The 17,891-nt window shown below is 45.8% G+C and overlaps 1 protein-coding gene across 1 annotated transcript in view; it reads left to right on the top strand.

The window, feature by feature from the left end:
* Nucleotides 1–589: 589 nt before the first annotated feature.
* Nucleotides 590–17,891, top strand: part of LOC146175942 (glucoside xylosyltransferase 1-like) — a 31,513-nt gene continuing 14,211 nt past the window's right edge. The window contains exons 1-3 of the mRNA XM_084580882.1: nt 590–612; nt 3,792–3,939; nt 7,774–7,905. Of these exons, the coding sequence (XP_084437008.1) occupies nt 3,799–3,939; nt 7,774–7,905 (273 nt within the window). The 5' untranslated portion in view covers nt 590–612; nt 3,792–3,798. The remainder of the gene's footprint in view (nt 613–3,791; nt 3,940–7,773; nt 7,906–17,891) is intronic.

Here is a 17,891-nt window from a genome sequence, read left to right as displayed (position 1 = left end):
GCGCTTGGTGTTTCAGTTATCGGTGGACATATACCTCTTAGACGGCAACAGTGGAGGAATGCAGGACGAATAGGGCGAGTGAATATGAAATCACGGTCAGTAAAGAAAGCGGAGTGGTTGGTTGGTGATAATAACTTTATTCGTAACAATAGTTTAGAAGACGAAGTCTGACTCAGGTCGGACCATCGACTATCCTTTTGGATGCTGGTGCCTCTCGGCCCCTCATGAAGAGGTTATGCTGGTCGCCACCGCTGTCATCGCAATAGCTGTACAGTTGCGAGTGCGTAAAATTTACCAGGCTTCTTTGCTGTATCAATTTGTCACAATTTCGCATGACAAATCTTGTTTATAGTAATTTGTGACAGGTTTTCTAACAAAGTAAGTATGCCACGTTTGATTCTGACTTGTGCAGTTTTCCGCAATGACTCAAGTGAGGCCTGTTCACGGGCTCCTTGCTCTCTGCGTTTTGGCAGCCATCGGAGGAGTGGGCATCACATATCTGCGCTATATCGATATCATTTCAAAGCCGTCCATTTGGAGCAAATACCTGGACAGCAATTCCGAAGGTCCTGAGCCTCCTGCGGGCCTCACACTGGTTCGGCCAACGCCAAGGTTAGCATTGCACTGGCAGCCCTGCATGCGTGTGGGCTGTGTATTAGTTTTCCTAGGCATTTTTTTATGCTTTATGACGGCGGTTGTGACAGCGCAATTAACATGCTTGTCGAACAACCTACCCAAACATTTTTAGCTCAATATCTCAAATGAACACCGAGAACAGCCCATCTATATCCCTACAAGTGCTCTTCTAGGCTTTGTAAAGAGCCTTTTCTACAAGTCAAGGAGTCCCGAGATCCAGTAGTGGCTGCATCCCACCTTCTGAAAAATTAGATACTTTTATCATACTGTACATCATTTTTTGATTTGCGTTAAAGGAGTAACGAGAGCTTCGCACGAGCAGTGGCAGGGGATAGGCAGCGCGTCGAGGAACTTCCATTACAGCGGTAACCTCTGTATTATTTTGGTGTGGTTGCATGGGGACTCAAAATACAACAATTGTTAACTCACCACGTCTTCAAGCCAGTGGGAAAAAGAATTCAATTACAGCAAGCTGGCTTGAATACACCGGCCGCAGGTGACCGCGAAGTTTGTACGATGTGCCTAGGCACGTCCCCTGATAGGAAGGTGATGCTGCAGCAAAGGCGGAGACACGGCGGAGGTGAAGAGAATGAGTTTGCAGTGTTGTTAAAGACAACAGTATCTTCGCACTTTTGTGTGTTATCGCAATTCTTACCGGTGCCTTAAAATATTGCCAATGTGTGTGTTATAAAATAGTGAATCAATTTACAGCTCTTTACTGCTCCCTTTCCCGCTTCTAATTCTATTTTCGTGGCCACGTAGTTTGGAAAAGAGACTAAATGGAATAAGAAACTAAAAATAAGGAGGAACACGTTTCTCGCTTCAGTGTATTCGGAGCATTCTGCGCCTTTTTTTTTATTTAGCAGCGTAGATGTTCGGAAGGTTTGGACAGTTCTTGCGACATGGCTTTGCAGGCACCGCGCGACAGGCAAAGATGTAGAGTAATAAAGAAAGCAAACGCTCTTCTGTCGGGGCAGACTCAAAATAGTGAGAAATGCCGCTACGAGACACAAACCAAACAACAACAGAAAAAACACAAGCACTATCCTTTTGTGTCTCATCAATTCAGGGCTGGTAATTTTTACCCATTATGAATCTGCCCCGACGGAACGGAACTTTTCCTCTGATGCAGTTAATTTGCACCGATCATAGTATAGGCTGATCCAGTAGCGTCCTGACGGGCCTAGGCATGTTGCGAAAGCTGTGAGAAGTGCTTCTTGGCACTGCAGCCGTCATTACGTAAAACGCATCAAAGGGAGCTCATCTTGGATAACTGAAACGTGGTGCTATCTCTCCCGCGCTTTCCATCTGCATAGCGGATCAGTTGTTCTGGCAGCCGCCGGATTGTGCCGCTGCCGCCTGGGTCATGGAATTCGGGCTCCTTCTGGTTAAACAAGATTAAACCGAGTCTGACGCTCTACAGCTCTGTTGGGCTTGGTTTTGCTAATGCCACTGGTGCAATGCCTTCATCGAACACCTATCACGTGACCTCGGCCGTTATTTAGAATCAATAACCTTTCAAGGTCAAAGGTCAGAGATCACTAGTCATGGTCTAATCAGTTATCTGTCCATGTGCCCGCTTGCCACATCATAGTACACTGTGCGAGATGTCCCGAAGCAGGCCAACTTCCAGTTTGACCTTCGCTCAAGTTTAAGGACATATGGAGATTATTCACAGACACACTCGTTGTCGAAACTCCGGAAATATATTCGGTAGGGCCCGTTGAGCCAGGCGAGAACGGGACAGCATATCGCCGGCATTCAGTCCTGCAGCCACGAAGAACAATCTGCGCGCGCTTGGCAGGCGTGCTAAGGCTGTCGTCTTCTTCTACGGCCGGACCACGACGGAAACAAGCGGTCTCCGGCAGGGTTTGTACCTAGAAGGGTAGCGCTACAGCTCTAAAAACTTGCGCGCAGCTTCCATTGAAGAAAGTAGAAATGTAGAAATCAAAGCCTGGTGTCCTCGCTTCTCGGAAATCCATGGCTTCGACAGGCGGTCTGTTTATTTATTTATGGCCGGGCATATTCCACTGCGAAGCGCTTGGGCGTGCTAACATCACGACATCAGAGTGTGCATCCACGTGAGCATTTATTCAATCTCTCCAGGTTAGCTTCAAGCTAAAAAGCTGTAGCGCTACCTAGAAGGGTAGCGCTACTGCTCTAAAAACTTGCGCGCAGCTTCCATTGAAGAAAGTAGAAATGTAGAAATCAAAGCCTGGTGTCCTCGCTTCTCGGAAATCCATGGCTTCGACAGGCGGTCTGTTTATTTATTTATGGTCGGGCATATTCCACTGCGAAGCGCTTGGGCGTGCTAACATCACGACATCAGAGTGTGCATCCACGTGAGCATTTATTCAATCTCTCCAGGTTATAGCTTCAAGCTAAAAAGCTGTAGCGCTACCTAGAAGGGTAGCGCTACTGCTCTAAAAACTTGCGCGCAGCTTCCATTGAAGAAAGTAGAAATGTAGAAATCAAAGCCTGGTGTCCTCGCTTCTCGGAAATCCATGGCTTCGACAGGCGGTCTGTTTATTTATTTATGGTCGGGCATATTCCACTGCGAAGCGCTTGGGCGTGCTAACATCACGACATCAGAGTGTGCATCCACGTGAGCATTTATTCAATCTCTCCAGGTTAGCTTCAAGCTAAAAAGCTGTAGCGCTACCTAGAAGGGTAGCGCTACTGCTCTAAAAACTTGCGCGCAGCTTCCATTGAAGAAAGTAGAAATGTAGAAATCAAAGCCTGGTGTCCTCGCTTCTCGGAAATCCATGGCTTCGACAGGCGGTCTGTTTATTTATTTATGGTCGGGCATATTCCACTGCGAAGCGCTTGGGCGTGCTAACATCACGACATCAGAGTGTGCATCCACGTGAGCATTTATTCAATCTCTCCAGGTTAGCTTCAAGCTAAAAAGAAGAATACGCGCTGATGTTAGATAAAAAAAATACAAAATAGACTATCTGAAAAATGAATAGTAGTACATTCAAGCTATGCAGAATTCCGCAACCTTAGGCGGCTACGACTCTTAATATGCATTCTAAAGAAGCCGCCTTGTAGTGGAGTATTTAACTGGTTGTGTTCATCCTTGGTCTTCAAGAATGAATAAGCCTTTGCTTTTTTTTATGTGTCCGCGAATGATGACGTTTTGCTTTCGACAGCCAAAAAATGACACTGGTGTTTGTGGTATGCGAAGATCACTTTTCCATCGGCTTGGTTGCAATTAAGTCGGCGGTGGCTTATTCTTCTACACCGATGCACCTGATCGTCTTCGCGGATGATCACAACCTGCGAAAGATGGAGAAAGAGGTAAGCCTTTTTATTTGGGTTTACGAATATTTATGGCCGAGAGGTGGTAAAGTTACCACAAGACAGATGTAAAAAACTATGATATGGGGGAAATTTACCCGCCGCCGTCAAGGATACTACGTGAGAGCCCATCTGCAGTCTCCCCTCGCGTATTCTATTTCACCTATATGCACATTTACACTGGTTTAATCACTAGTATCTTCGTGTGTGCCGCTATTATTTCACATCTACTCATTAACCTACAGTTGTATAATACCACAATGTGTAAAATACAATTATAGTTAGATATAAATCCCCGTTTTAACTAAACCGATCGAATACACCTGATTGGCTTAGATGTAGCCTGTGTGCTTCGGGATACAAAGATTCCGGTTTCAATTCCCACCTCACTCTCTCATCTCAAAAGAGCAACCCTTGTTGACACCTCCTGCCAACCAGTTTGTCATGTGATCTTCTGACGTGACGCTCTCCACCGATCAAACTGTGTCCGGTTATGACACTCTAATTACCAGCAGCTAAGGTTTTTTCGCTGACACTGCCAAAGCAGGATTACGTGGAGAGCAGGGCCTTAAAACGGTCGCACTAAGATGACAACTGAAGGTATCCGACGCAAAATTAAAACCAGATCGGTCAAAATATTATCGACTGTGGTAAAGTAAATCCAAAGTGAACAAGGCTCTTTTATGTAAATCTCAACCTCTTACGCTGTAACAACCACTTGTTGATTGTCAACCCTTTTCTTTCGATATAAAACTTGTAATTCGGAACTTGGCCTTAACCCTTCCTACTCTTTAACATGGGTAGACTTATTTTCAAATTCTTACCATCAGAATGAGCTTGCATGTTTTATTCTTGCTGCCTTCGTTCGCGTTCACTTTGCGCTTTTCTCACTTCCTTTTCATTTTTGTTATGTCACTATATATGAGATGACGTTAAATAGCCCGTTGCGCATGACATCCAGCTCTGTCGGCCTTGTTGGCAACAAATCACGGCTATGGCTCTGGATGGCGGGAGGTGACGGTTGGCATGACCAAGTACTGATTGGTTGGCACTGTGTCATGTTCCGAGATCATGAATGACAGCCGCTGCCGACTTGGGCTTCTCTTTGAGATGGGACTATGAGATACAATCCGAACCTTGGAGAACCCTTAGACGAGGCCTACGACACGTACACTGCTTTCAGGCCACCCAAGCACGTCCGTACGGCTTTACTGCAGCGGTTTTGTTGTTTAGGCATACCTTTGTGGGGGTCTGTCACGTAACTGGGTAGTTTGCGAGGGCACGTCAACAAATATGTGCGAATAATGCAGGCACAATTAGGAACTTTCTTTATTGAAACTATAAGCTTTCTTCAGGCTCATACAGGAGTAGGTCAAATCACTCAAACATAGCAAGAGTACAAACAAAAAGGAACACAGTGGAACTGGAAATCGCCGACAATCAAATAACATCATTTACATTCGCGACAGAAAGATCAACTTTTTCGAAGAAGACATCAGGATTAACAATGTTGACAATTTCACTTGGTAACGCATTCCACATTTCTACTGCCCTATGAAAGTTCGAGCATTTAAACGTGTCACAACGCATTCGGAATGATCTAATACAATGATTACAGTTACCTCGGGTGAAGTGACACTGGGTATTTTCAGGTGGTCCTCCTTAACTACGTTTAATATATGATGATCAAGATTAAACTCGAGCTTCATTGCAGCCACTTTCCAATGGGAAAACAGCGTGAAATAGCAATACGACTACAGCAGATAGCAACAGCCGACGAAGCCCTGGCTCTGCTTCAACGACAGGCTAACAATGGCCTCCGAGATCACCATCGCGAAGCTGCTTTCGGCAGTCGCCGCTGGGAATAGGAGTAGCGCTTGTGTATCGTGTAAAAGCTCCAATTTCATTTGGCCAATAATTCAACAAAGATATAACAGTTTCTTTGTCTTGAATTGGACCACATCGTTTATTAGGCGCTTAATTCTAGCTTGCACGCTTCGCATCCGTGAAAGTCGTTCGCTGTCCTCGACATTATGATTAGCTCAATTCTTTTATATACTTTTTAAATACAACCGTGTGCACTGTCAGTAACGTAAGCTTGAGGTGCATTCCGGATGACGAGCAGTAGGGACGACTACATATCTGTAAATATGTTCCCGAACCAAACGCGTGCGTTTTCTATGGTTCACGAAAATAACAGCAAAGTTTAGTACCTTTCAATTACCGATACAAATGCAGTAGGCTAAGTGGTCACACTCCAATAGAATTCCAAACGCAATGACATTTTGCTATTATTATAAAACTGATTGCGTCTGTAGTGCTTCGGCGACGTAAGGATTAAAAATAACTGAAAATCCAAAGTTGGCCAGAACAGCAGAGCACGTGAGCGGGACCTGGACTACACCACTTAGACGCTGTAAATTACTGGTGCTCTACATTTACATTTACATTTACATTACACTTTTTCGTAATACTTCGGCGACGGAGGAATAAGAAATAAATAACACTGCGAAGTTGGTGAAAACAGCAGAGCATGTCAGCGCGCACTAGACCGCTTCGGCACTGTCAATTACTTCTGCTTAGAAAAAATTGAGGTCAAACCTACTGCACAATTTTTCCTTCCAACTCACGTGGAGTCTCCAGCTTATTTTTCTTTCACTAACATACCATCCTCAGAAGTATAAATTACCAGCCGTAACATACACCTGTTGTGTTCAATGTCTTTGCAAAAAGTAACCAGACTGCGTGTTCCGCTTCTCTGTTGGATAGTAGAGACTTCGTACCACACCTGAAGCTGTAAACCTGTGCAGAATAAAAACAAGCTCCTGTTCTCACTTCTTAACAATTTGTGATCCTGTTGGAATCCACGTTGTCTTTAGAATACAAGCTGGAAACAAAACACGCAGCCTGGTCGCCTTCGGCATAGATGGTGCGTTCCTTATAGAGGCATGTCAGGAAAGTCTACGAGCCGCGGTGGAAATCAATTGTAGGGGTTGTAACGGTGCTCGCGCTTTGTTCTCAGAGCCAAACGGCACGCAGCTAACTCGGCTCATAGCCGTGGCAGGGAAGAACGACACACCGAGGCACATCAGCTTGCCAAGCTGTTTCTTGGGAGCTCTGTCATTGTAGCATCTGCACGCTACGAGGTCGCGACGTCGTCTCCCACATGATACTGAGGCTGTCCTTCGATGTAAGCGGGGAGAGAGAATTAGGGCAGCCAAGCGCGCTACGCTTTCTCATCCCCGCTCTCTCCGCAGTAACTCCAAGCGGAGGAGGCCAAGAGGTGTAGGATTAAAGCTCTCCTCGAGAGAGAGCAGCAAGGTGTTCGCGCCATCATGCGTGCAAGGGGAATGTCGAATCCCCACACAATGTATTATATAATGTAGAGAAAACACCTGTGATTCATTCACTTTTGGATCTTGTATGCTACGCGCCTTTTATTGCACCTGTCTTATATGTTTTTCATGTGTTAAGCCCAATCAGGCTTGTTATAAATTAATATGAACTTGCAGACAGCTATAAAACATCTCATAGGGTCGCCAAAGGCGCGCCCCCTCTCCTTATTCTACTAGTTATTGTAATCTCCTAGGCCGCATCTGCAGTCTCTGCTTGAAAGTCTCTAACCCCTGCGATTGCTCCGCTGCCCACAAAAAGCTGCTGTTTTTTTTTTTTTTTTTTCTGGAAGTATTGCACTATACTCTTTTGCTGCTTCAGGTTTATCTTTCTTCCTTGATTATATATTACCTCAAGCTCCAATGTATTGCTCAAAGTGTTTCTTTCTCATCTATTCAGTTTATGTTTTCGTTTTTTCTTCCTTTTTCCGGTGGCTTCAAGTACGCCTCGTGGCCTGAAACAATCAAGCGGCGAGTCACTGTCGAAGTGCGGCCGGTGTGGTTTCCCAAGGAGGACATGCACACGTGGTGGGCCATGTTTAGGCCGTGCGCCACGCAGCGACTATTCCTACCGGTAAGTGGGACCGTTCGGGCTCTGTTGCTCGTTAGCATGCAGTGTTTTATGCTCGGATTTCAAAGGTGCTTTTGTTTTTCACTGAAATACTCCGCAAATGAAGTGCGAAAGCACCTTGAAAGACGAATTTAGGCGAGCGCCGCGACGCTTCTGTGCAGCTTAGATTAATTACTTTGAAATATAGTTTATAAAATAAGGTTTCTCAAAATGTTTTCATCAAGGCCCCACCACAGCCATCAATGTGTACCAAAGAAAGCCCCCTGCCTGCCTGCCGCCCACTCATATGGCATTTACCAGCCGACATGTGTGAGCACAGATTGGACTGCGGGGTGTGTGACATCACGAGAGTATATACAAAGGACCAATTGGCAGAAGCTGCCAACTTGAACAGCTTCCTCGATGAGGGAATCGAACCCACAATGACCATTGGAACCCAAAATCAGACACGCTACCCTTAGTTCATGCAAGGGCATTATATAGTGCGGTGATCCTGCGTTCATCACGTATGCCTTAGCGAACAATGCCTCCACTTAGCAGACATCTCGCAGGAAACTGGGGATTCTCGCCCTCGAAGCAAACCGTCCTCGATTGATATATCGACCCGTGCCTTGGAAATTCTACACTATAAACATGCACTGTTCATTCCGAGACGAGGCGAGGGAGTGCCTGCGTTGGCAGCGTCTCTGTTTTTCTTGGTTATGTACGTGCTTGCGCGTGACCTGCTGTGCAAAGGAAACTCGCAAAGCGTCCCGTCGTCTGTGGGGACCGAAAACTCACACTGAAGACAAGAGCCCGTGAGGAGTTGCCAGCCTTCCTTCGGCATCTGATAACGTCTGGCACCTGTGTACACGCGTGATGCTGTCTGACGTACAAGCGAACTCTGCGCTGCAGCCCAAATCTTCATTTCGGAATAAACAACCATGTAACAAGAAGAAAGGCAAAGCCTGAGATACAAGAATTACGACAAGATTCAGCGATACTGTCGCAAGACGGCTCCCGAAAAAGGGTTCTGCTGACTGGAGGAAAACGACGGCACCCAGAGAGGAAAACACTATTTACGTACGCAAGGCTGCATTGTTCTGGGCTTGGCTCCTTTCTTCCCGTCTCCCTATCACTGCGCTCTGTAACAATGTGAATATATATCTTGTTGATTTTCCCTGAGTGCTGCTGTCTCGTCGTCTTTTCTCCTGCGAAGAGGCTACGGGTCGAAACAAGTTCATTAAAACGAGCTCTCTCTTTCATGCTTCTGACATGTTTGGCACTATAATTTGCGATTACCCGCTGGCTGAAGCAAAAGTTCTTTTTTTTTTCATTTCATAAAGTTCTGCAAGTGCAAGTTTTCGCTTGTCGTCACCAAATTCCTGCCTTATAATGAATATTGCTTTTCACGCAGCCGTCTTTCTAGCTTAAACGCATGCAACAGCGGTGAACCATACAAATATTTCCTATGGTAGCTACAGAAAATCATTTGTATGGTCGGCTATAGAGTTCAGTTCAGTCGTTCAGTCGTGTCCGACTCTTCGTGACCCTATTGACCACGTCACGCCACGCTTTCCGGTCTCTCACTATCCTCATAACATCGCATAACTTCATCTGCAGTGCCTCGAGGATGCCATCTAACCATCGCGTTCGCTGCCTACCCCTTCTTCGGTGACCCTCAACCTTTCCCAACATCAAATCTTTCTCCAGCGACTCCTCTCTTCTCATCAGATGACCAAAGTGGCTGAGCTTTAACTTTAGAATTTGACCCTCCAATGAGCAGTCAGGGTTTATGGTCGACAATATTGACTGATTTGATCTTCTGGCAGTCCAAGGAACTCTCAAGAGTCTTCGCCAGCACCACAATTCAAACGCGTCAATTTCACAGTCCAACTCTCGCATCCATACATCACAACTGGAAAGACCATAGCACGAGTTATACGGATCTTGGTTGGCAGACTAATGTCTCTGCTCTTTACTAGGCGGTCAAGGCTAACCATTGCTCTCTTTCCCAGAAGCAGGCGTCTCCTAATTTCATGGCTGCAGTCTCCTTCCGAGGTAATCTTGGAGCCCAAGAAGAGAAAATCTGCCACAGCTTCCACTTCTTGTCCCTTGATGCTCCAGGACTTGATAGGGCAAGACGCCATGATTTTTTGTCTTTTTAATGTTCAGTTTAAGCCCAAACTTCTCACTCCCTTCCTGTACGCGCATCAGAAGTCTCTTGAGTTCCGCTTCACTTTCTGCCATTAATGCGGTATCATCCGCATATCTAAGGTTGTTGATACATTTTCCAGCAATCTTCACTCCAGCTGAAGACTCGTACAGACCTGCTTTCCTCATGATGCACTCTGCGTATAGGTTAAATAGGCAGGGCGGCAGTATGCAGCCTTGCCTCACCCCTTTCTCAATCGGAAACCAATCAGTAAGACCATGCCCAGTTCTGACTGTGGCCTCTTGCCCTTCATACAGGTTCCTGAGGAGACAGATGAGGTGAATTGGAACTCCCATCTCTTGGAGAGCTTGCCACAATCTGCTGTGATCTACGCAGTCAAACGCTTTCGCATAATCAATAAAGCAGAAGTAGATGGGTTTCTGGAACTCTCTTGCTTTTTCCATGATCCAGCGAAGGTTGGCAACTTGGTCTCTAGTTCCTCTGCCCTTGCAAAACCCAGCTTGCACGTCCGGAAGCTCCCGATCCACATACTGCTGCAGCCTACCTTGGAGGATTTTCAACATCACCTTGCTAGCATGCGAAATAAGCGCGATCGTGCGGTAGTTGGAACAATCTTTGGCACTGCCTTTCTTTGGAATGGGGATATAAACTGACCTCCTCCAATCCTGTGGCCACTGCAGGGTTGCCCAAATCTTCTGACATAATGTATGCAGAATGTTAACAGCGTCATGGTTGAGGTTTTGAAGCAACTCAGCTGGAATGCTATCCATTCCGCTAGCTTTGTTCTTAGCAAGGCTGGCTAAGGCCCATTCAACTTCACTCTTCAGGATGCCCGGCTCGAGATCAGTGATCACGACCGTCTTATGTTGGGTTTGCACATTCGGGTCCTTCTTGTACAGTTCTTCTGTGTATTCCTGCCACCTCTTATTTATCTCTGCGGCTTCAGTGAGGTCCTTGCCTCGTTTGTCCTTTATCACGCCCATCTTAGCACAGAAGCTTCCTTTGATATCTTTGATTGTCTTATACACAGCTCTTGTGTTCCTGAATTGGCTGTTGTCCTGAACTGCTTGGCACTGTATGTTCAGGAAGGCATTCTTATCTCTCCTTGCTATTTTCTGAAAATCCGCATTGAGAACCTTGTATCTTTCTCTTTCCCCCATAACTTTTGCCATCCTCCTTTCCTCAGCTATTTGCAAAGCCTCTTCAGATAACCAGTTTGCTTTCTTGCATTTCTTTTGCTTTGGAACTACCTTAGTAGCAACTTCTTGTATTATATCACGAACATCAGTCCACATCTCTTCGGGCTCTTTGTCTTCTAGATCTAATTCTTGAAATCGATTCCTCACTTCCACAGCATATTCTAATGGAACTTGATCCAGATTATACCTGAAAGGCCTTCTAGTTTTCTGCGCTTTCCTCAATCGAAGCTTAATCTTGGCAACAAGAAGCTGATGATCGGTGCCACAATCGGCCCCAGGCCTTGTTTTTACTGCTTGTATAGCGCTTCTCCATCTCTGCCGGCAAATAATATAATCGATGTGATTCCTGTACAGACCGTCCGGTGAAGTCCATGTATACAGGCGCCTCTTGTGCTGTTGAAAATGAGTATTCGCTATGGTCAGGTTGTTTTCTTGACAAAACTCTACTGGCCTCTGCCCAGCTTCATTTGGCTCACCACGACCGAACTTGCCTGTAATTCCGGATATTTCTTCACTCCCTACCTTAGCATTCCAGTCTCCTATGAGAAAAACGACGTCTGATGATGGGGTGCGGTCTAAAAGGCATTGTAGGTCCGCAAAAAATCTCTCAACGTCAGCTTCTTCAGCAGTAGTGGTCGGTGCATAGACTTGGATAACTATAGAACTTTGGCCCAAAAATTCTATAGCCGTTCCTATGGCAGCCATTAGGTTTTGCTATAGTCTCCTCCATATATTTATTGTTGCATATGTACTGCATTCTTTTGCATTTTCAATAAGGTATAAACATTTATGGTCGCCCATTGATATTTGGCCGAAAATGCTACAGCCGTTCCCGGAGGTCTTTAGCTTTTGCTATGATCTGTGCTTTTAATGTGTTTACCTTTTACTATGATTTGTGCTATGATGTATTTGCCCATTGTATAGGTCTACAGTTGCCGATGTGCAGCAGTGTTCAGCCTTTTCAATTGTCAAGTATAAACTTATATGATCAGGTATACCAAATCGTTCGTACGGTTGGCTATAGACATTTCGCCGAGAAAGCTACAGCCGTTCCTAAGACACTCTTCAGATTTTGCTATAGCCCACGCTATCGAAGTCTATAAACTATTCTCTGGACATCTGGTGGTTTATGTATTTTTGGAGGTTTATTTTCAATTCGATGTCTAAGTAACTGGAAATCGGACAGTGGTCTCCGCGATTAAAACCACCATGGGTCGGAGGTACTCCCAGCAGGCGGGCTTCCATATGGCGGTAGTGCTCGCACCAATTGTACCAAGACTTTGACGCAATCCGTTTGTCGTAATGGACTGCAGTAGACGTCATACGGTTTACAATGCCATGCAGCAATTATCTGCCAATCAACGTCGAGGCAGCTCGATAGATGGATTCGAACCGGCGATATAGACTCCTTCAAATGTGTGCCTATGTTTGATTATTTGTGTATGTCATCTCGCAAATCATATCAAAATTGTGAAGCAACCATTCGTCGAGCATCGCTCCGTGTGGTGTCATACGATTTCTTGTTGCATTAGTCATGTTGGACGATACGTCACACGAGCGATTCGAACGGACGATATATCGTCGCGTAAATGAGGACCCTCAAAGTTGAGTCCGAGGCAGGGCTCCGGATCCAGTCACAGTGTTCGAGCTCAGTCTTCGAGCTAGCGCGCTTCTTCTTTCTTGCCCACCTCCGGGCGTCTTCGTCCTCACCGCATGCTACATGCCGAAGAGCATGACATGGAACTGGTTAGCCCATCGGGTGTAATGAAGTACGTCTTTTCGCAATCCCTCTCGTCTACGTCTATCTGTCAGTATCTAGACTTGAGATCCATACGTAGGTACCAAGTGGCGCACAGGCGATTGAAGACGTCGTCTATTCTGGGCAAGGGGTAAACACCTTTTTTGTAGGATTGTCCAATCGACGATAGTCAATACAGAAACGGAGTGCGCCATTTTTTTTCTTCTCAAGTACCACACGTGCAGCCCACGTGCTTCGGGAAGGTTGAACCACAGGGTTATCGAATATTTATTTCACGTACTCTGACGGCAGTACGTTCTTTTGCGAAAACTCGATAAGGCGACTTACGAAGTTGTCGTACATCTTCGTCTGTAATGGCGCAGTGTTCTGCAAGGCGCGTCTGACCGACACGGGGCGATCTGCAAAATACAATATGGTAGTGGCTGAGCAGGTTCCATAGTTTTTATTGACACTTTGGAGGTAATGCCGGCTTTACGGCGTGCACGATTTCATAGTTGCCGTAGGATTCTGTTTCTGAATCGCAGGTTACATTACGTGCACAACTAGCTTCAGTTATGACGTCGAAACAGTTGTCCCGTTCAGATGTTGATGTTCTTTGCTGCGGTTTGTGAGAATAACATCAACTTTGCCATTTTCAAGGAAAACAACTGCCCTGGCAATGGCTACTCTTCTTTCGGCAAGGAGTTTCTGTTCGCTCTCACCGACGCCTTCAGTGTCTCGCATTGGGAGGGAACCCAAGTACACCACAATGCTCGAACAGGGGGGGGGGGGGGGGGGGGCACACTCATGTGGTCATCAATACTGTGAAGCGGCAGCTGGGAGCATGCTTTTGGTTTCGATGGCATTCATGATCGGAAATCTTACTGCCTGATTCCGCAAATCGATACCTGTGGCGTGTTCTGTTAAAACGTCCACACCAAGGATGATTTCACGAAAGCACTGGACCAACACGATAAACGTCGCCAGAAACGTCTTCCCTTGTACAGTAATCCTCGACGTGCGTACTCTCGTGGGCATAATTAAATGTCCTCCAGCGTTGCGTGTTTGCGGGCCATCTCATGCTGTTGTGACCTTTCTGAGAGCTACTGCGAACTGTGCACTCAGAACTGAATAATTGGCTCAAGTGTCGAATAGAGCAGTGACGAAGATTTGTAAGTCGGCAGTCTGTGGCGTCCGGTATCAGCTTCAAGGAGTGGTACATCGGCGGTCGGCGTTGGGGTTATGTTGAGGATCGCTGGGTTGTCCTTGCAGCGTCGATTTGGCTGGTGTCCCTGTGCTATGAATTGTGGTGCGCGGAGTAGAACTGTGGTTCGTCTGTGGAGGATCTTGAAATTTTCGGACTTAAGCAGCCACACCTCCAGAGGCTGCTGCATCTGGTTTCCCCTACAGGTACTTCGGGGTTGCTCCTGACACCCAGGAGAGCTGTACCTGCGAGGCGACGGCGATCGGAAGCGGCTTCGGGCTGGGTCGGCATGCGAAATGTATTCTGCAATTTCGCGTGGCCGCAGACTAGGCAACGGACGACGGGTATAGGAAGGAAATCCCACAGAGGCCGAGTTCCGTGTAGGGGCAGCGGCGACAGATGTGCTAAGCTTCTATGCAATAATAGCACAACGGTGGGTGGTCCGGTGTCAGCCCGACATCCATTATTACAAACCCCTCGGCAGCGTACGTATCGCCAAGGATACACACACTGGTGACCGGTACACGTGGTTTGTAGGCTGTTGTTCAAGGCGGCATGTAGCATCAAGTGACAGCGGCGCAGTTGAAGGGCTGGGGTGGCGGCTTGTAACTGCAACGGGTGCGGGCACTCCCAACGCCTGTTGTACTTCGGAAATAAGGTCACAAACTGTGGGACCTCTAGATGTGTGGAATCGACAGTTATTGGGCCACGTCTTCTCGGACTATCGCCCGGATTGTATCACGCAACAATTCCGTTGCATGACGGCGATCATGGACACAGTAGTGCACTGGTACGGCCGGGCGTGCATGTCAAGTACTTTTGCGTTCATGGTCGCTTCACTGATGAATTTTCCTACTGTTGCTGGTGGCATTTGCACAAGTCCAGCAAACAATTGCTCTTTAACATCTTTCATCAAAAAGCGCACTTTCTTATCTTCCAACATGGACAGGTGTGCACCAACTGTCTTGGTAAACGTACGCGAAAATTCCGATTTAAATGTGTCCTGTGTTTGGAATCTGGTTTCTTGATTCTCAAACTATGTCCTAACAGAATTTTCCTGCGCGAAGTAAACATGGCACAGCTTGGAGTCAGCATTCCAGGCGTTGAAGGCAGCCAACCTGTCGAACTACTTAAGCCAGTCTTCGGCGTTCTCATGGGACAGGCCATGTAAATATGGTGGATCCCGTTGGTCGTAAGACAAGACCAGAGTTGTCGACACCATCGGATTCATTGCATTAACACCAACGTTTCTTGTTAGCTTGAGGTCAGAGAGAGGGTCATACTCGGCCGTTCTGATTTTCTGGGGTCTCTACATGAGGATTACGTCCTGGGCTTGGGTCCCGGCTTGTTGGGAGCACCCGGAGCATGAAAGCCGTACCCAGCAGCTCCACCAAATATCGAGCAAACGAGGACCCTTACAGTTGAGTCCGAGGCCGTGCTCAGAACCCAGTCACAGGGTTCGAGCTCAGTCTTGGAGCTAGCGCGTGTCTTCTTTCTTCCCCACCTCTGGGTGTCTTCGTCTACAGGGCCTGTTACGTTATGCACATTCATAGGTATGCATTTCAAGAAGATTATACGATTGTTAGTCTATAGCTTTTGGTATAGACAATATTCTATAGCCAGCTAAAATAGTTTATATGGATTGAAGTTTGTACCTTTGATGGCCTTTACATATCTATAGGCGACAAAGGATAGCTGTATGATTACGGGTGTATAGTGTCAGGAACATACCTATTTTTATAGCTAGCTGACATTGTATCAATGGCTCTAAATCTGTATCTTTAGAGGCATTCACATCTATATCAACACCTGCAAATAACTGTATGACTACTAGTCTACACCTTCAGCAGCATACACCTTTCTATAGCCACCTAAAACAGCTTATATGGCTTTTAGTCTATATTTAGAGGCATTCACATGTCTATAGAAAGCTAAAGATAACTGTATGATTACTACTCTGCAGCTTCAGAAGCATACACTTCTCTATAGGCAGCTAAGACAGCTTACATGGCTTGCAATCTGTAACTTTAGAAGCATTCGCATTTCTATAGGCAGCTAAAGATAAATGTATGATTACTAATCTACAGCTTCAGGAGCATACACTTTTCTATAGCCAGCAAAACAGTTTATATGGCTGCAGCCTGTAGCTTTAAAGGCATTGACCTGTCTACATAAAGCTAAAAATAAATATATGAATACTATTCTACACATTCAGGATCATAAACGTTTCTATAACCAGCTAAAGTAAGTTATATGGCTTGCAGCAATTTCTAGCTTTAGAAGCATTCGCTTTTCACTAGAGAGGAAAAAATACGTGTATGACTATTCGTCAATAGCTTCAAAAACACTTTTCTACAGTCAGGCAAAACAGCTTATATGCCTTGCAGTCTGTAACTTTAGAGGCTTGTATATTTCTATAGACAGCTCAAGGCAACTGTATTACTTACTACTGGTCTACAGGCTTAGGAACATAACGTTTTCTTTAGCGTTTTGCTAAAACTGCTTCTCTTTCTTGCAGTCTGTAGCTTTAGAGCTATCCCCCCATCTTTATGCACAGCTAAAGATAACTGTATGAATAATAATCTGTAGTTTCAACAACATATGGTTTTCTATAGCTAGGTAAATACTTTTGTGTGGTTAAGAAGGTATAGAAGAATTGATATAGAATTTTCTATAGCGCCCTGTAGACATTTAAATAGCACTTTTTGGCTGACTATAAACGTCCATAGGTAGACATAGCTTCCATTGAAGCTATTCCATTGAAGAACAAGACCATATTTTGTTTGAAACTTGCGTACATCCTATCCTCATTATGTTAATATTTTTCTCAAACAATATGAATGCCTTACCTCTGTTTAGCTTTGCAACCGGCTGAAGTGACGGGAACTGCAAGCAGAAATAAAACAGAGTAACCATCCACGCTTGTCTGAGGGCGGCTCAACAGAGCAGTGTGGTAGGGATAACGAATCTTGTGAAACAAAGGATAGGCTAAGGGCTGCCTTAGTGGAGGCCCCAATCCGGTTTCGAGCGCCTGAGATTCCCAACCGTACCCTGATGTTCCCCTGCTGACGTATGTTGTTCAGCATTTCGCTAACGAGTATGTTTATTTACGTAAGAATAACGAGGGTAAAAGTTAAGCGCCTAGCAAAGTGCATAAGTCGCGGTTCATGCTGCCGTGTCTATTCGGCCGTTTCTAGTGCCAGAGTATTCCGTCATGCTGCAGTCACCAGAATACAGCGAGATTTTAGGCTACGCCGCAGTCACAACAGATGGCGCTTGCGAGTGGCATAAATTGCTCAGCGCTGCATTCTGAACCAAGTGCGCAAGGTTCATTCGTAATATTTTCAATCCAGCTTAAGCGTCCCCACATTTTTTTGCGATTCGCAATTAAAAAATTTTGATTGTTCGCGCACCTGTAACCTTTCGGTTTCTTAAGGCTTCATTTGTCTCTGCCCGTGGCCCAATGGTTCCTCTCCCCATAACCTCCCAAGCCAGAGGGCCTCCTTGCACCTCCCACCGTACTCCCTCACCTTGTTTTTCTCTTCTCCCCTGTGAATGGAGGGGGGCAATTCCTATTTTGCAGTTCCTGCATACCAACCCTGGTAGGTGAACACACGAAATTGACGAACGAGTTCACTGAATATTACTGCTAAGTTTTTTCGCCATTATAATTGAAGTAGTAACGTACTTGCC

This window comes from Amblyomma maculatum, chromosome 10, assembly GCF_055883805.1.
Source record: "Amblyomma maculatum isolate TAMU_Amacu chromosome 10, ASM5588380v1, whole genome shotgun sequence".
NCBI lineage: Eukaryota > Metazoa > Arthropoda > Arachnida > Ixodida > Ixodidae > Amblyomma > Amblyomma maculatum.
The sequence above is the reverse complement of the archived record's forward strand: the minus strand, read 5'-3'. Positions and strand labels throughout refer to the sequence as shown.